Source organism: Lycium ferocissimum, chromosome 5 (assembly GCF_029784015.1).
Source record: "Lycium ferocissimum isolate CSIRO_LF1 chromosome 5, AGI_CSIRO_Lferr_CH_V1, whole genome shotgun sequence".
NCBI classification, from domain to species: Eukaryota; Viridiplantae; Streptophyta; class Magnoliopsida; order Solanales; family Solanaceae; genus Lycium; species Lycium ferocissimum.
In genome coordinates, this window is record NC_081346.1 from 75,396,868 (window position 1) to 75,408,378 (window position 11,511).

Genomic DNA, 11,511 nt, shown 5'->3' on the forward strand with positions numbered 1-11,511 from the left:
AAGTTTCCATTTGAATGTAAATTATTTGACCAAATACAATTTTCTGACACTTATACTATTCTAATTTTTGGAGTGTTAAATAAGTTATTTAAGGAGATACAAAGTGTAGTTTAGACATAACCCCCATATACCCAAAAAACAATTTAGACATATACTGTTATAATTATTCTATTTGTATTTTTAAAGAGGTGCAAAAACATAAATGACATATAATATGGACGGGATTAAAAAATAACCTTAAAAACGTGAAACAAAGGTTGTGTGTATTTTTTAACCAAATTAAATATCAATTTTATTTTGTTCATATGAAATTTTTGTTTTTCGTTATTTAATGCATAATGTATGTGATCATTGATGACTTGTGTGTCGATTTTACATTAATGACAACTGCTTTTCATTGCCGTGTTTATTAATTTGTATCTCATAACTAATATTCTTTTGTAAGTCAAGAAAATGTCTTTATATACATGATTGATGTTTGAGGAATTAATCCTCTGTTTTAATTCAAATGAGTTAAGGTCCATGCAATACAATTTTAAACATATCAAAATCTTCCATTGGATCAATAGTATTGATAAACCCTTTTTAAAACCCTGTATTTGATTTTGGTTGCAGTCATTACGAATCAATTCAGAACCATAAGGGAGTCATTGGAAGAACGAGTCACAATTGCTGCTGTAATGGGATCAATATGCATATGCAGGAAAGAAAAGATCTGACTTTATAATTAAACAATGAAATCTGAAAAGTTTATTTTAATACCATATTTTTCTAAGAATTATTAAATTTGATGCCGTGGAGTTATATTTATCCAAATTAAATTATTTAAACATCCCTCTCATTTAAATAAATCTTTAATTTAATTAAAATATCCTTTTTATCTATTTAAATATCCCATTTATTAATTAAATTTAAACACACACTTTGAATAGACACAAAGCTTATCCTGCTTTGAAGAGAATTGTTGCTCTGCGAAAAGGTGAGTTGCCACCCCTTTTTTAGTTTCCTTTAAAATAAAATTTCTCAATGTAACTTTATCCTCATTCTATCGTTGCGTTGCGAAATGTTGGTGGAGATCAGAAGAAAGATGTTTATGAGTTTTGACTTTGCAGAAGATGTAGTATCTTGTAGTTTTACTTATCCTTTTTGATTTATGTTATTATCGTATGATTTTTTGTGGCAGTTTGGTATTGTTTGTTAATGATTTTTTGGTCTGTTGTTTCTGCACTTTTGTTATTTCTTTTCCCAGATTGCTCTTTTTTTTTTTTTTTTTTTTTTTTTTTTTTCTATAGAAACAACCTCTACCTCTCCCGGGTAAGGGCATAGTAATTGACTTTTTGACTTAATTTGCAGAAGATCATACCAATTACTATTGTTATTTTAACACCAAATGATTTTCACTCGCATAGGTACGTTGTCAAATCATTATGTCATTTACGTTTTTCTTAGTCTCTTACTTAATGTATACCATATTAATATGTATGTATATATTTAGGTGTTTACATACACGAACAAAAAATTTACATATTTTATCTTCCCTTAAACAGGTTATTTTTTTAATAGAAAATGCACCAATCATGCTACTGAAAAATTTAGATCCCTTCCAATGGATTATGTAATAATACAGGGATGATTTGTCGTGGATTTAACAATAACGTCATACATGCAGAAATTAGAACGAGTAAATTCACTAACAAGCATATGTTCATTCCTAAAATTTAACTTTCTCCTCCTAAAAATGAAGGATATACTTTCAAATTCTTTAAAAATAATATTCATTACAAAATAACAATAAATAATATATACAATCCTCAACATTGGATTGTATCAACCGCAACACATTTTCTCACATGGGAAACTGTACGTTACACTTTCAAGAGGAGTTTCAACATCGGTAACAAGAGTTTTGGTTATGACATAACAAACGAAATGAATGAAACGAACATGCACTCGGACTATCGGCTCTAAGGAAGTACTAGGTGAGATACGGTTAATGACATGATTGTACATCATAAAAGAAAAATAAATAAAAACAATTGCATATTCTAACTAAACTTTGATTGTTCATCTTAATAGGTTCAGACGATATGCAATTATCTTGACATGACAAAGAAGTAACCATTCAACAATCAACATTAATCATTAAAAATCCGATTACTGTATTCATTCGTGTATAGTTTTTAAGTCAATTTTTTTACTTAAATATTGATATCACTTAACAAAAAGTGTGTACTCCAATGCCAAGCGATATGGGATAACAGGAACATTTGATAAGGGGTTGAAAATTAAAAAAGTTTGAGATTCGAAATGGTAAACTCATCCACTGATCCGAAATCTCCATTTGTTAAGGGAATGCAAAAATAATATTTGTACATGAATAAAAAAATTCACCGTATATATATAGTGCAATTTTCCAGGGGGTTTGATTGCCACCCCTTGCACCCCTGTAGCTCCGCCCCTGTGATCACCTTGACTACATGACTTGACAATCACGTGCAACGCACGTGTCGAGAGACTAGTAACCTTAAAAACGACTAGTAACCTAAAAAACGTGAAACAAAAGGTTGTGTGTATTTTTTAACCAAATTGGAGTATCTATCTGATCACTTGATGACTTCGAGTGTCCTAATGACAACTGTGCCAACTTAAGTGACTGTTATGGAATTAATCCTTTGATTTAATTCCAAGAGTTAACCTTATCCGTTGGATCAATATATAAACCCTTTTTTAAACCCTGTATATGATTTTGGTTGCAGTCATTGTTCGTGGTTACTGCTGTAACGGGTGGTCTTTGCACTCAAATCTGAAAAGTTTATTTTAAGGTCCATTTTCTATTATTGATTCCATACTTTGTACAACAACTTTGAGTCAAAAGTCATCTCCACGAGGTAGGGTAAAATATGCGTACACTTTACCTTGTTGTTGTATTAGGTACCACCCACCCAGAAACGAGGTAGGGCATAGTAATCGACTTTTTGGCAAACGGGTCGAATATTTAGGATGTTTTGTCATTGTCGTGGGTCCATTCACTTTCGTTACATCAATGTGGATCACAATCTTCCTGCCCCGGTATTGTTCCTATGGCCCGATCGATAAAAGGACTAGGTTGCCTTATGTCGTTTAAACTTCTTTTTTGCTTTTTTCCATTGTCCAATTTTATATATAACAACAACAACATAGCTGGTATAATCCCATAAAGTGGGGTCGTTGTCAATTTTTTTATCTATTTGAAAAATATTTGGATGATCTTTGTGTTTGGATAATTTAATTTATTTGTTGCAGACTTGCAGGTTTTCTTGCCACTTTAATGTACAAGTGGGAGATAACATTAATTACTAGATAAACTAAGAGTTAATGGTAAACATACACATGAAATATTTTCAAATTTTCTTTTACACTATTATCATCTAAGTTATCACATTTATGTATCAAAACGAACTATGCTACCTACCTGAACTATCATCATATACTCAATTAGGTGCGTTTTAATACATAGCTAGTGATAATTCAGGTAGGCAAAGGGAACAATGGACAGTTGGAGTGTGAAACTCGCGAATAAGTCATAGTTTAGATGTGGTTTTGACCATTATCGTAACTCTACCTCTCCTTTGGCTGTGAGATTACACTGAGTATGTTATTGTTATTTTACATTTTTCATTTTTCTACACAATCCAACAAAAAAGAACAATATATTTTCAAATTTCTTTTACATTTTAAATTTTTCACGAACTATGCTACCTCATCCCTGTGAGATACGTACACAACCCTCTTTTGGTGTTTATTTTCTCCTTTGGCTTCTCCTTTGGCTGATATGCGAGGTATTTTAACTGTTAATTATGTCTTAAATTTTTCCCTTGTATATTTAGGAAACACATTGTTCTAATAGATCTAGGAAAGGAAAACATGTCCTTTAGGATTGGGAAAACTTTCTCTTATAGGTTGTGACTACTTGGGATCTATATATATGGGTTATAGTTGGGGATCATTATATTGTACACTTGTTTCTCTTTCATAGTGAAAAACTCTCTGTGCTTCTGCCCCGAGAATTAGGCTTGCCGAACCTCATTAAATCCTTTAGTTATTTGTCTTCTCTATTCAGAACATTCTGATTCACCCTCTGGTTCTGCTGCTTGGCATAAGCCACTCGTGTGATTCTTTCTCAACATTAACAAAACAGGCATGCAGATGGAGAGTTGTGCGGATCAAGAGGCAGATTTAGTGAAGCTTCAGGCAGAGTTACTGCAGCTTCGGGCAGAGGTAGTGGAGCTTCTGGCAGAGTTGAGAGATCGAAAGCTTCAGTTGAAAGAGCAAGAGGCTCGGCTTGCATTATTCATTGTTCAAGAGGCTCAGCTTGCAGATCAGGAGGCATTATTGTTTGCTTGAGAGGCTCAACTTGCAGGTCAGGAGGCATTATATAATGCTCATGATGCTGTATCGGTTGCTCGAAATGCTGTATTGGTTGCTCAAAATGCAGTAATTATTGCTTTTCGTGCTGTATTGGCCAGGCAGGATTAGATCATCAACAAAAGAACAACATATCCAGTGTAATCCCACCAGTGGAGTGTAGGGAGGGCAGTATGTACGCAAGACCTTAAGTAGCATTATAGTGGCATGAGTTTTGCAGATTTGGGTCCACAAATTGGTGCAGCTTTGCAAGATATGAACAGATTCTAGATGCACTGGGACAGTATATACTTTAGAGTGCTTGTTTTTCAGTTTATGTTTGAAAAAACAAAACAAATTTGTTTATTTTACATACTATGTTTATTACTTTCTCTGACTACGTTTGATTTGATTCATGTCTCAACATGATTCAATAAGAATCTGTTAATATCTTTTTCTAATGTAATGACTCGAGAACCCTTGATGACTGCCAGTGCCTTATATTCAGTTCAATCCATAAATGTGTAAGCACAAGCACTTGAAGGCTAATGTATAGCATTCCTATTACTGATGAATGAAGCTCCACAAAAGGAGGATTATTCAGAGCAGGCTCAATGAATATCGTTTGGATGGTTAGAGGACCTTATCTTTAGATGTAAAGAAGGGTGTGAAGTTTATGTAATTACCTCCAATTCTCTCTTACTACAGTGACAAATGATTTTTCACTTTCTTCGCGATAAAAGTGAAGAAAAATAAGGTACAGAACAGAGTAACAATGCCCACAATCAGTGCAAACTGAAACAATAGTAGTCAATACCAGTGATACCACATTACACAAGTGTCTGCTATCCACAAAAGAAAACTGAAACTAACTATTTAGTTGTTGGCCCAATGATACACAAGAAATGGTCAAGAATATTGAGAATGCTTGCATTAACAATCTGTTTTTTCCAGCATAAATTGTTGGGATCCAAAAGAGTTAATGGTCAGAAGCACACCTAAACTATTACCTTTTCGCGAGTTTCATACCTAAATTATCACTCCCTTTGTATTAAAACACACCTCGTTGCTGAGTTGGCCTCCACACGCCTGTTATCGATTGATTTCAAATATTTAGCCAACTCAACATAGAGGTGTGTTTTAATACAAAGGGAATGATAGTTTAGGTGTGTTTTTGACCATTATTTCATCCAATAAATTACCCAGTCAACCAAATGGTCTTAATTTGTCTGATAAATTAGCCACTTAGCCAGAAACACGTGTGTCTTCAACAAATGGGATTGTGTTCCACACTGTCAACTTCATAGGATTATTCCAATTACCTGTAGTAACTAGAACGTGTTAAGAACTTTTCTTCGTTGACATTCTCGACTTCATGGAGAAAGATACTTTTTCTTACCTTTGGATTTGACATCCTTTTCTGTGCAAATGGCAGCATAATGAGAACCAGCCAGTTCCAGGAGCATGAACTGCCAATTGCTTGTACTGTCATCGGCGTTATAAAGAGAATCCACAACTATTTCACATGCCTGAAAGAAAAGTTTGCATATCAATAAAAGCATTCAGTGTAACCTTGTCTTCTATAAAGTAGCTAGCTAGTACTTGCTCCGGAGTCGCAGAAGGAGGAGGAAACTGAAAGGGTGTAATGTTGACGAAAAACAGTAATAGAAAACTGCTCTGTTTGATCGAGGCGCCATTTCTATAGTAGAAATATTTGCTGATGTTACACATTTAATTCACAGTTCAGCTTGATCCCTATTTGGATAAAACAGGCTCTGAAAATAAATGAAAAATAGCAGACACTCCAAAAGTTGTACCTTTAAATGTGAGCTCCAGCTAATTTCCTTTTTTTTTTTCTTTTTTTTTTTCTTTCAATGTTTCCGTCAAATCTAATAGACAGAGTTCGGTAATATTTACGGAGACTAATAGTGTTAAGCTTTTGGCAAACTTAAATGACCAAAACTGAAAGTGCATACATAAGGGACTATGTTGAACCTACTCTCATACATAAGGGACCATATTTGTCATTTTCTCAAAAAAAAAAAAGTAAAGAGGAAATGTTCGGTTTGGACAAGGCTTAGGAGTACATCATAACTACTTGCTGATGTTACATATTTAATCCTCTTAAATGGTTCAGCCTAACCACCTTTTTTCATATAAAAATAAAAATTAAAAAAAACCACATGGCTGATCCCATAGAAGGAACTGTATCATGCTGATTGAACCCGTTAGCATTTGATATAACATGACAGTTAACATCATTGTCATTGCACCAACAACATAAGCTCCTCTGAATTAGCGATCAAACTTGAATAGAAAATATCAGCATGCATACCTCATCACTTGAACTCTGAGACAGATCAAAGTGTTCTCCGGTAGCACGAATAGTAAATGTCTTGAAAGGTGCACCCGAGAAACCCTTCCCAAGTGCTTTTACATATGCCTCCTGCAAGAAATATATTTCCTCAGCAAATTCAACTTAATAGATAATAAGAATAACGAAATATTGATTCTTTCGATAGAAGCACCACCATTTCAAGGGAAATTTTAACCTAACCAGCTGTTATTCAAGTTGCGGACCTGCTCAACAACTCAACAAATTACTGCTAACAAACCACAGTTCATGAAGAGAGCAACCCCCAAAATTAACACTTCTTTAATAATAGAATGTACTACGTTTGATCTTAAGAAAGTCTGTTTATTCCTTCAGAAACTTGTTTATTCCTTCAGAGACTCCTGTAAATCTTCTTATACCCACAGGCCTTTAACTTTTTCTCTTCGTAAAATAGTAGAATACTACCAATGACTATTCCGTTCCATTCAGATTATCTTTTTATTGTATGTAAGACAAGTGCTTATTTCCAGCCTCGCCTTAGAAAGAATTAACAAAGGAAGTTTTGGGAGAAAATAGCTTCATTCTGAATACTTTCATCTTTATACCTATTTCAAATTTGAAATGCTAAAAGTGGGGCAAGATTCAAGGCAACTGCGAGAAGTTCAAACAACCAGCATCTGCTTAATGACTAAAACGTGGAAAATAAAGTTCTATTTTTCCCGAGGCAAAGGAGCATGGAAAATCTAATGTTATATCATGAGCGAGTTGTATGAAGAAATGAAAGAAAGATTGGACATGAGTATGCCAGATCCTTGAAACATAAAGATAATTAGGATAGCTACATTCTTAAGATATCTAATTGTTATGATTGTTATAATTGAGCAAATAACTAAACATGATTAGCCCGTAAACATGGTGATATTATCAGAAACTTTAACGAAATATCAAGACATCAAAATAGACTTACCTTCAGAGTCCATAACTTTACAAACTCCTGGTTCTGGATATAGGGATCTCTAATAGCAGTCAACACTTCAAGTTCATGTTTGGAGAAGTATCTTCTAGCTAAAGCCAATATGTTGTGCTTTGTTGTTCTTTGTTTTTCCTCCACATCCACACCAATCTATAAATAAAAGAAGTATTTACCACTTATCTGAATATACAACATAAACTGACTTGAGGACAAGAATGTTTACAGGAGAATTTATTGTCACACCACAGGCTATCAGAGATGACGTATGCGAGATGTTGAAATGCAAAGAAGGCGGCTCCCAATTGTAACTGCACGACCAATCGACCTATTGACATAACCACATAATGTGAATTGTACACAAAACCAGAAGGAAAACATGAGCAAACCAATCGAAAGGCATTGAAAGACGAACCTCTGGTTTCCCATGAACATTATTCCTAAACTTGAGGGATTTGGGTGTCACTGAAGAATTTATCTGATCTAGCAAAAAACAACGTCTTCATGAGCCATCGGACAGTTAAATTCTCTTACTCTGTTATGATAAGTCATGATAGAGCAAATTATTTTTGAAGAACTGAAAATTTTTCTTGCACACTTGATAACTTATAAACAAATAAATTTTCAAATCTGAAACTGAAATGAAACGATTGGAAAGACAGCACATCCTTTACAATTTCTTTGAGTTCTACTAGCAGCAAACGAACACATTCACATTTATATTTCAAAACTCAGTGATCACAAAGTAACAATCCGTAGCCATCAGAACAACTGAATAGTTACATTTGTGGAAGGAAGGTTGAATCTCTATTCAACCAAAGGATACATCCTTCAACACAAAATTTTAATTTCAACGATATGAATTGTTATGTGAAACCATTGTTCACTCAACGAATGTCTATACTTTGATCTGAATACATTAAATGACCACATTATTTGCCTGCACTGCAAATAAAAAGAAAAACATACCTAAAACAACCATAGACATTAGACAGTAAGTTTAGAGAAAATACGCGTGATGCACATAACCTTCTAACTATTCATACTATCAATTTCATTCGTGCAAGTAACTGATTCTTCTTAACCAACAGCAAGCAAATTCAATTCAACATTATATCTTACATCTAGCAATGGTAGCTCTGACAAGCGCACGAGCAAGCAAAGCACTTTTCCTCAACTCATCTCTTTGAAAACTCATAACTTTTTCAATCTCACAAGGTGATAGAATTTCCATATATTTGTTCAAAAGGGATTCACCCTTAACCTCATTGGGTATCACATACCAAAGATGTATCTCCCTAAGAATCAAGCATTGAACAAAAAAATTAAAACCCAAAAAGTCATTCTCTGCAAAATAATTAAACATATATCTTATCCATCTTACAACATAAAACTACTAGCCCGTTTGGTCAAGCTTCTAGGAAGACAAAAGTGTTTAATTTTTTGGAAAAAAAAAAGCTTCTTTTTTTTTTTTTTTTGAAAAATGCTTATTTTAGACAATTGCGGTGTTTGGCCAAACTTTTGGGAAATAAGGACCCGTTTGGCCAAAAAATTATTCACTTTTTTCCGGAATAAATTTTCACTTTTATTTGAAAATCACTATTTGGCCATGAAAATTACAAATCCAACTTGAAGTTATATTTCGAGTTTGCAAAACAATTTATAACCCATTTTTCCAACTCACTTTTCACTTTTGAAGTTGTCTCTAAATACATTCAAGCATGAACATTATTCCGAATATTCTTTGCAAAAAGTATAACCAAACACAACTCCAACTCCATAAATACCAAATAAAGAGAAAAATATTTGGAATCTATGGCCAAACGCCTATTAAGCGTTTTTGAATAGTCGCAAAAGTTATTTTTCAGAAGCCGAAAATAGTGTTTTTTTTCTTTCCTGGAAGCACTTTTGAAACCTTGGCGGAACACAAATTTGACTCTAACATTAGTAAAAGTGTTGTTCAAATTAATTAGTCAAACGCAAACTAACTCGGAGAAAATAAAGAATTGAATCTTACTTTGGAGATGGGAGTGAAATAGGAGTTAAAGGGGGTAAAGAACTGAACAATTTCCCATCAATACTACATTGGATCCTCATTCTTGAAAATCCACTAAGCATTTAAATTTTCTGCAAAATTAAAAAGTGAAAAAAAAAAAAAGTCTTTATAGATGAACATCAACAGAAATACTGATTTAGTAATTTCAAAGAGCTCAAAAATGAAAACCCAATAAGCATTTAAATTTTTTGCAAAATTAAAAAGTGAAAAAATTGAATCTTTATTGATGAACATCTATAAATATATTGATTTGGCAATTTCAAAGAGCTCAAAAATGAAAACCCACTAAGCATTTAATTTTTTTTTGCAAAAAAAAAAAAAAAAAAAAAAAAAATTGAATCTTTTTATAGATGAACATCTATAAATATACTGATTTTAGCAATTTCAAAGAGCTCAAAAATGAAAACCCATATGCACACCACTAAGCATTTAAATTTTCTGCAAATAAAAAGTAAAAAAAAAAAAAAAAAAAAATTGAATATTTATGGATGTATCTATAAATTATAATGATTTTAGCAATTTCAAAGAGCTCAAAAATTAAAATCTATATGCATACCATTAAGCATTTAAATTTTCTGCAAATAAAAAAGTCAAAAAAAAAAAATTGAATGTTTAATATACTGATTTAGTAATTTCAAAGAGCTCAAAAATGAAAACCCACTAAGCATTTAAATTTACTGCAAATAAAACTTTAAAAAAATTGAGTCTTTATAGATGAATATCTACAAATATACTGATTTAGCAATTTAAAAGAGCTCAAAAATGAAAAACCCATATGCAAACAAAAAAAAATTGAGTCTTTATAGATGAACATCTACATATACTGAATTTAAAATTTTAAAAGAGCTCAAAAATGAAAAACCCATATGCATATCACTAACCATTTAAATTTTCTGCAAATAAAAAATTTAAAATATTGAGTCTTTATAGATGAATATATACACTGATATACTGAATTTAGAAACTTAAAAGACCTTAAAATGAAAGCCCATATACACACCAAGTCAATGAATAAAAAAAAAATTGAAGGTTTTAGAATTTAGCCATTTTAGTTATAGTGGTGAATTAGAAGAAAATATGGTTATTTTTTTAAGAAGGTAAACTGGATTTTATTTTTTGAATGAATTGTATTTTGGCCCCTAAAGTGTATGAGATGTTATATTTTACTCCCATGAAGAATTGTTTTTGGCGTTTGGTGGAAAAGTTGGTTGAAATATTTTTTGTAAATTTTCTTTTTTAGTTTTTCAAACTTTAGTTTTGTTTTGGCAGTTTTTAAACTTTTCAAGTTTGGTAAAAATTGTTACTTTTTTCAAAAACAATTTTTTTATCATTTAAGCAAAGGCTAATCTATACAAATGTCCCTTTCTTTACCATCACTTAGATTTTGCTCATATTTTAAAAGTGGTACAAATATAGCTCATAGGAAATTAGCTTTTGGAACAACGTTAGACTCGTGTCTAATGTTTGCTTATATATTGTTCAACATTATAGACAAAAAATAAATTATTGTCTAACGTTTGCATAACTTGCAACTCTTTTTAGACTATGGTTTAATGTTGTCTCAAAGATTTTTAATCCGCTCAAAAGTGATTTTTAAACCGTGTTCTAAGGGTCTATAAGTTGGAAGAGAAATAAAAAGAGAGTCTAAATGGGACAACCGGTGAAAATTTCACCTTAAGGAACCAATCTTTGGATTAATTTTATAGGAGTAATAATTAAAACTCAACTCAGTTGAAACATCTAATGTGTGATTTTTTCATTTATGCA

At 32.3% G+C, this 11,511-nt stretch overlaps 1 protein-coding gene across 2 annotated transcripts; it reads right to left on the minus strand.

Moving 5' to 3' along the window:
• Positions 1–5,158: 5,158 nt before the first annotated feature.
• Positions 5,159–10,831, minus strand: LOC132057492 (uncharacterized). 2 transcript variants are annotated; one of them, XM_059450116.1, is made up of 9 exons: positions 10,745–10,831; positions 9,706–9,815; positions 8,811–8,986; positions 8,104–8,171; positions 7,915–8,016; positions 7,686–7,841; positions 6,719–6,829; positions 5,783–5,912; positions 5,159–5,705 (listed from the first exon to the last, which is right to left on the minus strand). In XM_059450116.1, the coding sequence occupies exons 2-9, from the start codon at positions 9,804–9,806 to the stop codon at positions 5,629–5,631; spliced, it is 921 nt and encodes a 306-aa protein (XP_059306099.1). In that variant the 5' UTR covers positions 9,807–9,815; positions 10,745–10,831; the 3' UTR covers positions 5,159–5,628. The 2 variants fall into 2 exon arrangements, with proteins under 2 accessions (XP_059306099.1, XP_059306098.1); XM_059450115.1 differs by lacking the exon at positions 10,745–10,831 and adding an exon at positions 10,164–10,208.
• Between the last annotated feature and the right edge of the window lie 680 nt (positions 10,832–11,511).

Coding starts and splice junctions, on each gene's coding strand:
- LOC132057492 (XM_059450116.1), bottom strand. CDS start 9,806: ATGCTTAGTGGATTTTCAAGAATGAGGATCCAATGTAGTATTGATGGG. Junction 6,830..7,685: donor TAAAGTTATGGACTCTGAAG/GTAAGTCTATTT, acceptor TATTTCTTGCAG/GAGGCATATGTAAAAGCACT. Junction 5,706..5,782: donor AAAGGATGTCAAATCCAAAG/GTAAGAAAAAGT, acceptor TAGTTACTACAG/GTAATTGGAATAATCCTATG.